Source organism: Salvelinus sp. IW2-2015, linkage group LG6.1 (assembly GCF_002910315.2).
Source record: "Salvelinus sp. IW2-2015 linkage group LG6.1, ASM291031v2, whole genome shotgun sequence".
In the NCBI taxonomy this organism is placed as follows: domain Eukaryota; kingdom Metazoa; phylum Chordata; class Actinopteri; order Salmoniformes; family Salmonidae; genus Salvelinus; species Salvelinus sp. IW2-2015.
Window position 1 is genome coordinate 8094266 of NC_036845.1, and position 14407 is coordinate 8108672.

At 41.1% G+C, this 14407-nt stretch overlaps 1 protein-coding gene across 1 annotated transcript in view; it reads left to right on the top strand.

Annotated features, from left to right (window-relative positions):
• Positions 1–9870, top strand: part of LOC111964974 (Golgi-associated kinase 1A) — a 27221-nt gene extending 17351 nt beyond the window's left edge. Inside the window, exons 2-5 of the mRNA XM_023988876.2 lie at positions 1723–3201; positions 7880–8002; positions 8741–8844; positions 9245–9870. Coding sequence (XP_023844644.1) covers positions 1723–3201; positions 7880–8002; positions 8741–8844; positions 9245–9449 — 1911 coding nt within the window. The 3' untranslated portion in view covers positions 9450–9870. The remainder of the gene's footprint in view (positions 1–1722; positions 3202–7879; positions 8003–8740; positions 8845–9244) is intronic.
• Positions 9871–14407: the final 4537 nt, after the last annotated feature.

A 14407-nucleotide genomic window follows, 5' to 3' on the forward strand; every position in this document is an offset into this window, starting at 1 on the left:
GCTATACATAGCTATACATAGCCTCTATAGCTCTATACCATAGCCTCAATAGCTCTATACCATAGCCTCTATAGCGTTATACCATAGCCTCTATAGCTCTTATACCATAGCCTCTATAGCTTATTACCATAGCTCTATAGCTCTATACCATAGCCTCTATATAGCTCTATACCATAGCCTCTATAAGCTCTATACCATAGCCTCTATAGCTTAACCATAAGCCTCTATAGCGCATACCCATAGCCATAGCTATATAGCTCTATACCATAGCCTCTATAGCTCTATACATATTAGCCTTTATAGCTTTATACCATAGCCTCTATAGCTCTATTACCATAGCCTCTATAGCTCTATACATAGCCTCTATAGCTCTATACCATCGCCTCTATAACTTTATACCATAGCCTCTATAGCTATACCATAGCCTCTATAGCGCTATACCATACCTCTATAGCCTCTATAGCGCTATACCATAGCCTCTATAGCTCTAACCATAGCCTCTATAGCTATACCATAGCCTCTATAGCGCTATACCATAGCCTCTTAGCTCTATACCATAGCCTCAATAGCTCTATACCATAGCCTCTATAGCTTTATACCATAGCCTCTATAGCTCTATACCATAGCCTCTATAGCTTTATACCATAGCCTCTATAGCTCTATACCATAGCCTCTATAGCTCTATACCATCGCCTCTATAGCTTTATACCATAGCCTCTATAGCTCTATACCATAGCCTAATCATTTAATTGATATATGATTCAGATAAATAACTGCCTCTGGATTTACCATAGTTTGAATAACATTGAGAGCATATTGCAGAGGCCTCTATAGCTTTATACCATAGCCTCTATAGCTCTATACCATAGCCTAATCATTTAATTGATATATGATTCAGATAAATAACTGCCTCTGGATTTACCATAGGTTTGAATAACATTGAGAGCATATTGCATAGAGATCCATCTGAATGGATTTATCTCTATGGCATACATACTCTATATGCGATGGAGACTTTATGGAATGGGACCGGTTTGTATTTAGGCCTATGCCACAGAAAAGTAATTCATCATCACAGAGGCTGTAGTAGAAGTAAGCCATCCAGAATCTGTCTGTGTCCCAAATGGCACCCTATTCCCTATGGGCCTTGGTCAAAAGGAGTGCACTATATACCATTTGGCACGCAGTATCTGTCAGCACATTCTGGATGGTCTGGCGTGCAGAAGGGAATGCTACAATATCTATGTGTGTGCCATAGTATTTGTCTCAGCTCAGTAACTGTAACTTTCCTACAGTATAAGCAGAGGAAAGCCTAGCTATGGCTGAAAAAGGCTTTATTTACACTTGTGTGCATTGCAGACGGGATACATGTGGATCAACTCTCTCTCTCTTTCTCTCTCACCTTAGTGTTTTAACAGAATAACTTACCAAATCTATATTTTTTGTTTGAAACACAGGTTGTTAKATTTTTTTGTTTACCCTCATCCTTCAGTCTGTGTACTGATATGTGCATTTCTCAACCTCTGAGAGATTTAAGTTTCCTCTTCTGTAAACACATACTGGAATCTGAGCTGRTCAGTTCAAGTGGCCGACCAGCGACCGTACAATTTAGAGAGTAAATATATTTTATTTATAGCTCTGCTCCATTATAATCATGGCTTTTTGGTGGTTCTCAACTACAGACCTAACTTTCTCWTTGTTTCCTGTTTCCCATGCATGCAGGCCTTGAGAGTGTGGTCCAAGATCTGCTGCAAGAGGTGGGCAGTGTGGGCCTTCCTCCTCCTCTTTACCCTGTCTGTGGTGGTGATCAACACCCTCCCCTTCCCCCCCTCTGAGACACGCAGGCTGCCCTCACGAGGCCTGAGCTCTGCTGGAGCCGGAGGGTATAGAGCGAGGGCTAGACCCAGGGAAAGGGCCACATTGGCCCCTCACCACCACCACCATCTTCCTCTACCCCTCAACGGTCACAGTGGAGGTTGGAAGCAGAGTGACAAAGTCAAAGAGTCCTCCAAGCATCACCTGGTGAAGGACCAGCCCAAACTGGATAGGGGAGCAGCTAGCATGACAGATGAGAGAACTCACAGCAACTACAAGAAGAATCGTAAAACTAAGGGCATCGCCTCCAAAAGGAAAGAGAAGAAAGAGATGCCGCCAAGTTCTAGTAGAGACAAACAACATAATATCCAGCCATTGACAGTCAATGCTGTGCTAATAAGGCATGATGGAAGCCATCTAACCAACTGCAGTGGTTCAGAGCTCTCCACCCAACCACCACCTCTTCCCAGACAAGAGAACGTCCACCCAGCCGTGCCCCAGACTGTAGCTCGTAGCCAGAGCCGCCCTTCTACTGCAGACCTCGGCCTGTCTGACTCTGAGCACAAATGTACTCCAGATGAACAGAGACAGGACCAGGGGAACACCGGGCAGGCAGGGAGGAAGAACTTAACCAAGCAGCAGGCTGTGAAAAAGGTCCCCAGAGAACTCAGGAAACGTGACAGACAGCCTTCGTCTGGGCGTAAAGAGACCCGGCCCACAGCGGAGACAGCAGCAGAGGCAGAGAAAGGGAGTGAGGGGGAGGCCCACTGGTGTAAGATGTCAGCTGGAGAGAGGGAGTTTCCAGACACTGACACACGGAGAATAAGGACTGAGGACACTGACTCTGTGCCATGGCTCAGCAAGGACGATATTCACAAGATGGAGTTCCTCTCGGGCAGCGAGGTTGTCAGTAAGGCCAGGGTCCCAGCCCACGGACAGGTCCTCCATGTAGTGCTGGGTGCCCCTCATCATCCCCCTTCTCTTGGGGCTCCATTGGCTGACCACAGTGGGCACTGCCAACAGGGTCTGTGTGCCCTGATCAAACGTCCAGACGACTGGTTCGAAGTCTTTGCTTTCCATTTAGACCGTGTTCTCGGCTTGAACAGGAGTCTGCCCACAGTGTTCAGGGCCTTCCACAGTGACATCCTGCCTTATAAATACACCAGAGGGGCAGCCAGACCCGTGGTGTGGTGGGACCCAGGCATCCAGCACCTGGCTGATGATGACAATGACCAGAACTCGTTCCCTCTCACCTGGCCCCAGTACCAGAGCTTGCTGAGGGCCAGGTGTGGCAGTGGRAGCGGCGTGGCCCTCAACGAGACCCCCTGTGTGGGGGTTCACCATGCGGAGTGGGGGCGCCTGGCACTCTTTGACTTCCTCCTACAGGTATAGAACAACTGATAACACWCTGTATCCTCCAATCARACTTGTTAAACCCAATCTCCATGGCATATTTAACTTATTTAACTTATTGACATCATTGATTTGAACTTTTAAGAGATACATTGGCTAGAGTAAAGAGGTCAGAAAGACTGATAGGTAGTGGATATGTGACTGTTAGATTTTATATGGCTCCTAATGTCAGGCATTCTAACCCGATCTTAATTCCTAACCGTATCCCTAACCTTAGCCATAACCTTAACTAATTTCTATCCTGATCTGCCACTCAAACGTACACATCCAAACTGATAGCGTTCTATATCCTTTCAGTCACACCATGTGAAGACAACCTATGGAAATAATGCATAGACTAGAGTTCTGATTGAAATCTCACCTCACCTTGAGAGATGTAAGTTTTGTAAAGTTGTTATTCCAGTACGCTYTATAAACTGACAGTTAGCTAGTGATTCACTTAACGTCACTATGGAGGGCCCAGTTGATAAGGACTCATGAGGTCAGGCAGACTGGGAAAACTCATGGTGCTATGGGCCCTGGTCTAAAATAYTGCACTACAAAGGAAATAGTTTGCCATTTGGGATGCAGATCTTGTTTTGCATTTATATTAAAGAACATTCTCACTGGATGAAATCCACCAACCTCGTCTAATAGTAGGCTGGCAGTCCTTGATAATGAGCCTATTTGAGCACTGGATTGTATTGCCAAGGTCTTATCATCTGAAGAACTCTACTCACTAAACTGCCTTAGATTAAAAGATGCCGGCCAAAGAAAAGAGTGTGACTTTCTCTGTCTGGAGCGATAAATGTAATTGATTATCAGATAATTATGTTTTTTCATGGTGAGTGCATCCCGTCAGCTTACTAGACATGCAACATAATAAGTCATATTCATTCTCCCTACTAGATGATTGAACATTATCATTCTCCTACTAGATGAATGAACATTATCATTCTCCCTACTACAGTAGATGAATGTATCAGCGCAGTTCAATAAAAAAATCAACACAATGTTTGTCTCTAATTTAGCTTTAAACTCGTTTATGATCTGCCAGTGATTTATAATAATGGAGTTCTTTATTGTGTAAGAAAGATGGCTGATGGCCTTGTAAGAGCCGGATGGAGGATCATTTTTGTGTGTGTGTGTGTGTGTGTGTGTGTGTGTGTGTGTGTGTGTGTGTTGTGTGTGTGTGTGTGTGTGTGTGTGTGTGTGTGTGTGTGTGTGTGTGTGTGTGTTGTGTGTTGGTGTGTGTGTGTGTGGTGTGTGTGTGTGTGTTGTGTTGGTGTGTGTGGATGTGGTGTGTGTGTGTGTGTGTGGTAAAGCTGAGACATCTGAGAGTGTATTAATAATACAGGATTGATAAGGCCAGCTCTGCCACAATCCACTCTAAATGGAGTAGTATGTCAGTCTAACTCTGCATGGGAATATCTAAGCTGCCATTAGGGAATGAGAGGTGGCAATGAAGCCAACAACCAATGATGTTTATTGCAGTAAGAGAGAGTTAGTACGTATGGTATGGACAGAGTACAATGTACAATATTTTGTACACACAAACACACCACACCAGTCTCGGTCTTCATCAGGCCTCTAAAGACCCAATGTCTGGCGCTGCAGTGGTGGAAGTCAAAGTCAGGGTTGCCATGGTGATGCTCGGCAATCACGGATGCCTAAGTCCACATTAGGAAGGACTGAGAGGAAAGTAATAGCAGCTGCTCCGCTCGCTATCTGTCTCTATAGCCAAAAGAAAGTCCATTTCTTTGTTAGAAAAATCCCAGAAGAAATAAACAGTGTGCTGGTGCACTCGGATGGGTGAAAACTACAAGTCCATGGAGACTTAGTATTAGGTGCTCTTTGAAAAGGTGGTCTATGACTGGCAGAAAAATTATGGGGATGAAGGACACCAATAGTAAACAAAACATTAGAAAAAACGTCGTGGGGCTTACTTTTTCCACCATTACTTTGTTACTGCAGGTGAACAGTCATTGTTATGTAGCCAAACAGATTGGCGGCAGAATAGATATTGTTTCAGGAAATAATGTCTCACAATGAGAAGGAAAAGAGGCTGAGCAAACAAAAACTATTGGAAAATGTCTCAAAGGATGGTCATAAATTTGCATTCTTTGATTGTGTTCAATCTATATTCTCTCACTTTGGAGGCTATTACAGCGTTTTATCCATGCTACCCATTCTATTAAAAATAGAAAACTATTCAARAGAACACCCAGCCACTGAACCAACTCAGCTGTAGAAAAATCTGATAAAGATAAAGAAAGACTGCCTTTTCTCTGTGAGATGGAATGGAATGGGTAACTGATCTGTGGGGGGAGAGAATAGTGGCTGAATACAAAATGGAACCCTATTTCCTAAATAGTGCACTAGATTTGACTGGCTCTGYTCAAAAGTAGTGCACTATATAGGGAATAGAGTGCCATTTGGGATGCGGGGAGCCACTGTATGAATAATACATGAGTAGTCTCTTTGCAGAAGCCAATACCTGTAACATGGCCAACTGTTAATAGCATTGTATTGATTGTATTGATTCAGTGGAATTGCTGACTGGGACCCTGTAACACTTGTTCCTACCTGCTCATTTAACACATCTAATGGCTCTGATGTGGAACCTAACACCAATTAGCAAGGGGAACAGTGTGAAGGACACACAGTCACACACACACTTCGCCTGGGGAGTACAGAGGAGACAGAGGACCTTGCACCAAGTGTCCTTGTTGTTGGTCATTGCCTTGGATGCTTTGAATTGCCATTGTAGGCTAAGAAGGCTACTGATGTATTGCTATGAATTAGTTGTGAGTAGGCTTGTTGTTTTGCTTGTGATGTTATTGTGTGTGATATAGACCTTAATAGCATGTCCTGTTTCCCAGAGACTTGGTGGTGGTGTAATACTGTATGTCAACACTGAAACCGTATCCAGGAGACTCTTGTACTCTGTCCCTACGGGAATGAGTGTATTCTAGTGTAKGGGTGAAATGTAGTAGGGATGTGAGAACTCCTGAAGGCGCTAAAGAAGTGAAGCGAAATGGTGTGGTGTGAGTTTTACCACAGAGAGGCCCAGACAGACCTGGGGGCATATCTCACCTTGGTAACACTCAGAGGAGTGTGGCAATGCCTTCACTTCTCAGTTTAACAACAAGGTTGACATTGCTCCCTTCCTCCCCTGATAGTTGGTTTATTCTGCGGTATAATGAGGAAGAGAATGGTACCACAGGTATTGATGTTGCGTCATTATATTTAGGGATTTTTTGGTGTAGTTATGCAACAAAAAAAACAACTGCGGTGAATACATACATGCATGAACAAATGTAAAATGATGGATGTTAACTTTGAAAAAAGAGCTTCCTTATTTAAACAGTGATTATTGAAGTTGATGAAGTGGAGAGAAGTCAGCCTGAAGTTAGAATAGATATGAATTTAAAGTACACTTAAAAGTTTGGCTTTACTAATGCATTCTTGTTCATAGAATTGGACTTAATGCAATAAATGAGGTGGCAAAAGAAGCAGTCTTACTGCTTTCGCTAGCTTGCTCTGGTTTGCCCTCACTGCAGGTGATTGACCTACAATGACTGAACCACCTCTTTACTGTAGTCAAAGTTCCCGCTGGGGTCTCTCTCACACAAGTAACTACCTCCTCACCATCCCTCCTCTCACCAGCCCCCCACTCCTCCTCTCACCATTCCACTCCTCCTCTCACCTCCCTCTCGCTCCTGCTCTCATGCCAAAGGCTTAAGCTGTAACTGTCACTAACTCTATCAACACTTTGCATTTGGATTTCTGTCAACAAAATGATCAATGACTGCATAGCAAACAAGCGGTAAGAGTTATTTGCTATGGTTGATGATTTCAGAAAGTAAATACATTTTCCACTTGTTTCTTGTAGTCACCCTTGATTTTCCTCTTGGAAAGCTGTTCTGGAGTCTGAAGTTCTTTATAAAGAAAGGACCGAAGAGATCCTATAAATCAGGAGTTCCCAACCTTTGTTCACCAGGGCCCCTTTTTCACATGTAAAACATGTCATGCACCCCACCACTTTTTTTTATTACTGTTTATTGAGATAGCATATATTAAATACACCACCAGCTTGAATTTGTTTCATTTGTGGGACCTAGGGAAATGGTGTTGTTCTGAAGCTAATTTCCTACAATTCTACGTTTTTTAATGATAATAATCATAATAATGGATAAAGAATATCGTCTAGACCGTTATCAAACATGTTTTATTATGATAATTTATATGAACACTCAATTAAATTATTCATATTCTATTTTATACAAAGTGAATAGATCAATTGATGGCCACAGAGTCACATTGTATAAGATTTCTTCCCAAGCAAAGTCTGAAATTACGCATAGTCCAATTTCTTTCACTCCTCGACTTTAGAAGGTCATAGCTCAGCTTCTGAATGTCATAGAGACCAATCAAATATAATCCCATGTGCATCAAAGTCGTGTCTTCCTTGGGTGTTTTACCGCTTGTTTCTAGCGTAAAGAATCACAGATGTATGTGTTGTTTTAGATCAGTATACAATCAGGAATTGTAAAAACGAAAACAATTGGGAACCCCTGCGATAAATCACAGTTCTGTATGTAATTCTATGGAAAGCTCATTGTTGATGATCAATCCCAACTAATCCATGTTCTTCCATCCCCCCGTGCAGGTGAATGATCGTCTGGACCGGTACTGCTGCGGTTTCCAGCCTGACCCAGCAGAACCATGTGTGGAGAACCTGCTACATACCAAGTGCAGGAACTCAAAGGATCTAGTGCTGGTGCACATCCTGGTAACTACCATATCACACCCCAAAAAACATCATATGGACATAATGTARGGGCCATTCTGGCTCAGACAAGGCTTACTTACTTACTTGGACATAATGTAAYATAATAGCCTGAAGGAGGTTWAGGAGGAGGCTTGTCTAAATAATCTAATWGGACAATGTAAACAGACCTCTACATTTATTAATATTATTACTACTATCCAGACCTTTTCTTCTTAACAAAGAGAATTCCGATGTTGGACAAAGATGATCGCTATTCTTTTACAACTGCTCTGTGGAAAAATGACTCCCTCTTTCCACTGAACCTGCTGAACTCATTGCTGATACTTGGTACTTGCTCTTGACAAAGACAAATAGAATTCTATTAAGCACATTACGCTTTATTATTTCAGCTGTTGTAGAAAGGATTAGGAGTTGACTTTGTATCTATATACTGGATTCTTGACCTAGCTCACTGTAATATAGTCTATCTTGTGATGTGCATATCATTCTTAGTCTATCTTCTTGATGTGCAGTATAATACCTGCCAAACTGTGTATGTGACCAATAAACTTTGGCCACTGATTTATAGTTTGATATATAGTGAGAGGTCTAAAAAAGTAATATCTACTTTAAAGTTATTCTCCCGAGCCTTCATCTCATCTCATAATTACTATATTAATATCTATCAAAGAGATACAGTTAGTGTTGATGATACTTTATGCTAAACTATACTGTGTCGGTTTATGTTTCTTTCTACAGGTGAGGAGGGTAGAGCCTACCAGACTGGTGTTTATAGACAATGCAGGCAGGCCAAATCATCCCCATGAAAACCTCAACTTCCGCTTAGTAGAGGGCATCGATGAGTGAGTACAAACATCTATAATCCAGTCTCTATTCAAGGATAGACCGAATCATGGAAATAGGCTTAGTCTGCCAGAACTCCGGCCAAAAGTACTGCACTATATAGGCAACTGGATGCCATTTAGGAAACACCTTAGTGTACAGAAGCTCAGTTGAACCCTACATCAACCCCACATCACACAGCCTTAATGTGTGTTTCCTAAATCCAGTGAAGCGAGTGGGCGGATCTTCATAACTCTAGCTATGCATTGTTGTTATTTCTTTCTGAATAGATGAAGTGTAACTGTTGGTAGATGAAACTAAAATAGCCCACATCATCACAATATGCTCAGTCAATTGGGTTTGATATCCTTTGTCTGGTATTTGTCTGGATTTAACAGTCTTACTGTATTTTTCTGGCAGGTTTCCAGAGAGAGCCGTATCAGTTCTCCAGTCTGGCTGCTTGGAGAGCATGCTCCTGAGCTCCCTGTATATGGACAAGGAATTCTGGGAGAGCCGAGGGGGTGCACGTGGCCTGAAACCTCTCATCCACACTGTTGAGCAGAGAGGGAGGATTCTGCTGCAGCACATCCACGACAAGAGACTCAGACTGAACAGGGATCTGTGAATCCAATGGCCCAGAAAGCACCCAGCAGTACATTCATTTCATCCAGGCAGGGGGTGCCTGTGACAGACGTGGAAGCCTCCTCAAGGTCCCGGGCAGCCTAAAGACACAGGGTGTGTCTCAAATGGCACCCTATTCCCTATATAGTGCACTACATATGACCACAGCCCTTCATTGTCTATAARACCTTACGGGCCCTGGTCAAAGGTAGTGCACTATATAGGGAAGAGGGTGCTCTTTGGGCCACAGATACAGTATGCCTGTTCCATGCTGTTTGTGGTTCCCATCCATGTTGTATCCATACATCTTGCCAACATCCCTCAAGGCAAGCAAATTATGTTATTGAAATTGCACCGTTTTCTTTGCTGCCTGTTTATGAGGTGAGTTTTGTATTTTCTAATAAAAAARAGCAGATTTAACGATTGATTTAATGTCTGTTTTATGAGATAAGCGTTCAGCTGTAATCTTAAAATGAAAGATTTTWGATCAATGAATAGCTTCTGAACTGGATCCAGGAGTCTTGTCGATAAGAAYATACCAAACCTTTTATAAGATTGTGCTCCTAAGACAACGATGAGGAAACCCTCTCAATTGGGTTAAAGGAACACTATTATTATTATTAMTATTATTAATATTATTATTATTGCTMAACATTGGARTTATTGCCTATGTTCCAGGACATTTAGACAATGATGACTCCACGCCAATTAATGAACAATGGACAATATATTGAAGTGACCTACAGACTGMGGTTGCTTCCTTGTGGMGRTACAGCACATTGCATTCCTATGGGCTAAACTGTTTAGGATAGATGGCCAGTCCCATAGACTTCGACACAATTCACTTATTTAACATGTTTTTCTATGTTTAAGYTTATTTAGACTATATTGCTAATAATAATGAGGATATTTGACTGTTTAGTCTTGCATTTATGTTGTTATATTTAGCCTACTTATTGACTCAAGACATTTCAGCTTTTCATTTTTAATTAATTTGTAAAYAATTCTAAAAACATTATTCCACCTTCCACCTTGACGGGGTATTGTGTGTAGGCCAGAGACACAATCTCAATTTAATCGATTTTAAATTCAGGCTGTAAACACAACAAAATGTGGAAAAAGTCAAGGGGTGTGAATACTTTCTGAAGGTACCTCTATTTTCTTCAATCAAGAAACTAGAAATTCGACATATGAGCTTGTCTGACACCACACTTACTACTTTAAATTTCAGAATCTCCTTAAAGAAACACAAGAATTACTACAAAATMATTACAAAATCCTACTTTCTGTAATCAGTTTGAAATTGAACTAAATAAATGTATAATGATCAATAAAAATTTGGTTAATGACCCACAGATTCTATGGGATACCACCAAAGGTTTTATAAAAAATAATGCTACTGAATTTGCATCTGGGTTGAATGAAGATATCAGAATTGGAAATGTTGCTAACTGTGTTAGASCGTTCTAAACAAAGACTCTTTTCAGACCAGGTAGCTATTACTCTTTCCAAAGTTAAGACAGAATTTAATGTATTGATAAGACAGAGAGCAGAATAGCCATCCATCGTGTAAGACTCAACCATTACTTCAAAGGTAATCGTCCTAGTTGTTTTCTGACCAACAAACTACGCAGTAATGATCAATTAGCTGATATAGCAACTGTTGAATCTAAAACAGAGGAATTACTATCAAAACCCAAATMAATCAATCAAATATTCTCCTGCTTCTATAAATAACTGTACACTTCTGATTGTAAATCCACACCAAACCAGACTAAGACCTAGATTCAATCAGATCAAGCCTTAACCGGCGATAGCACACACCTGCATAAATCAATGAGCAGCTGCTCTTGCGATCTTTGTCACGAAGCACACCTGTGTAACGGATGTGAAATGGCTAGCTAGTTAGCGGGTACGCGCTAGTAGCGTTTCAATCAGTTACGTCACTTGCTCTGAAACCTATTGTTCTGCAAGGGCCGCGGCTTTTGTGGAGCGATGGGTAACGACGCTTCGTGGGTGTCAGTTGTTGATGTGTGCAGAGGGTACCTGGTTCGCGCCCGGGGCGAGGGGATGTACTAAAGTTATACTGTTACATTGATGCTGTTGACCCGGATCACTGGTTGCTGTGGAAAAGGAGGAGGTTGAAAGGGGGGTGAGTGTAACGGATGTGAAATGGCTAGCTAGTTAGCGGGTACGCGCTAGTAGCTTTTCAATCAGCTACGTCACTTGCTCTGAAACCTATTAGTAGTGTTGCCCCTTGCTCTGCAAGGGCCGCGGCTTTTGTGGAGCGATGGGTAACGACGCTTCGTGGGTGTCAGTTGTTGATGTGTGCAGAGGGTACCTGGTTCGCGCCCGTGTCGGGGCGAGGGCACGTACTAAAGTTATACTGTTACACCTGCACCACTCGAGTTAGAAGTTCAGAATTTGTAGGCTATATAAAAATAATAACGTTCAAATTGAAAAATCATTCAGCTAAATAAGGAAGATTTCTATKATCCTAATCGAGGTGTAGATTACATTTCAGCTACATTTCAGTATTTGAACTTGTAAACAAGGCTGCATGGGATTTCTTTGTGCAGAAAATGAGAATGTTTGCTTTAGGTATAATTCCACGAGCCACTTGTAGATGTGGCAGCTCCAACGCAGTTCCACCTCGACACCATCAAAACAACCSCTATGTGGATGTCGCTCAAAGCAGATCTGATTGAATAGAGTCTTTCTAAAATAATTAAGAACTCTTCTTCTCTGAACAGGGGAAGCCATTTGGGAGCCCACATCTCTCTCAATGAACTCAAAAGGGCAATGGATAGCATGATAAAGGAAAATCACCTGGAGGGGACGATATTCCTCCTGAGGTCTATTTAACATTTTGGAATCAATTAGGTCCACTATTGCTCGAAATTATTAATACAGGTGTTCACAAGAGTTCATTTAGGAGAGATGTGAACACAGCACAAATTTAGCTTTTATTTAAAAAAGGATAGGATGCCACCCAGTATTCTCATTATCGCCCCCTATCTTTGATGAACACAGATATTAAACTGTTTTCCAAAATGTTATTATCTCGTCTCGAGACTTATTTACCCAAATTGATCCACACGGACTAAAGTGGGTWTGTTAAAAAGTGTTTATCCTCGGATAACCTCTATCGACTATTACATATRTTAGATGCTTAATCAGAAACAACAGCTATTTTGGCTGTATTATCTCTTGATACAGAAAAAGCATTTGATTGAATAGAACTGTAATATCTATGGTCTGTTTTGGAACATATGGGAATTGGCTCCAATTATTCAAATAATATATGCCAATCCCTCAGCTGTAGTTATAACAGGCGCTATCTGTTCTGCTTCGTTCAGAGTCACTAGAAGCAGCAAACAGGGCGATCCAATTCAAATTAATCTAACCAAATCAGCCCAACTGTCTCTCAAGACCCTGATGGAGGACTCCCTCTCTACTTATGGAATCACAATCATTTCCTATTTAAAATATTTGGGACTATATATATTTCCTTCTTTAGATAAAACCATTACCAGAAACTTTAACAGAATGCWCAAATCAATTCAATGTGACCTCAGTAGATGTAATAATATCCCAGTTGCTTTAACCGGGAGAATATCTACTGTTAAAATGAATATATTGGCACGACTGAATTCATATAGTTCAATGCTTCCCATGGCTCCTTCTTCTGGCTATTGGGATAAAATTCATAGTGTGGTTTTAAAAGATATATGACAAGGTAAACTATCCCGGATAAAATGTATACATTTACAAACAGGGAAGACGTAGGAGGACTATCCGTTTCAACATTTAAATTGTATTTTCAGGCTCTAGCATTTCGCCCCATCSTTAATTGGTTTAGACATGATTCTTCTGCCCCCTGGCTGAGTATAGGAATAAATATGGTGTCTCATATTGCCCTGGAAGAGGTGGTCTTCACTGATATATCCCTTAAACAATTTAAACTAAGCTTTGGTCCTGTTATTGTTCACACAATTTCTATTTGACGTAAAATTGAAAACCAATGTAACTGGGAATCAAAATGGCATGCTCATACTTCAATATTCCTCAATAATGCCTTGCGATCWGGAGGATGCCCTTTTGCATTACCCCAATGGTCCAAATGTGGAATCCGTACCCTTATCGATGTAGTGGTTTGAGAACATTCCAAAATGTGAGAGATACAAACACATTACCAAGCAACTTATTTTTCTATAATATTTATAATTTTGGTCAGCTATGCTGGCCTATGGTGTCCCTTGGGAAACCCAACTACCGAAACATCCAATGATGGGATGTATAAATAAATAATCTACCAAAAAGACTGATTTATAATATATAGACAACTTTTGGAAAGCTCATATTCTAAGCTAGTCATTAAAAAAGTGTGGTCCACAGATCTAATTGAATCTTAACAACCCTTTAACTGGAACAGAATATGGAAAATATGACCTTRGCATCCCATAATCCGAACCATCAATTTATARATTTTAAATTTGTTCACAGGCTGTATTTAATACCAAGTAAACATTTTACAATTCAATTTGCCKCATCTCCCAACTATTCACTGTGTCACCTAAATTAGGTAGGAACATTCCTTCATATGATGTGGGAGTTCCCTGCAGTTAAATGCTTCAAGGGCAAAGTTATAACATTCATTTCGAGGTGCATGAATTTAAATATTCAATGCTTTCCATCTATTATGTTATTTAACGATGATAGTCCTTTGAGTCTCTCAATCAATCCCAGAAGATTACTGCTGGCAGGCAGCACTGCTGCAAAAAATAGTTGGCTCTAAGATGGCAAACACCTCACTCTCTCCCATTTAACCAGTGGATTCAGTTACTATTAGAAGTTWTAACATTAGAATTATCACCAGCGAGAATGAATGATGATAGTCAAGCAACAACTGAGGCCTGGACAAATATACTTGATTCTGTAAAGAACAATCTCAGCTAATGC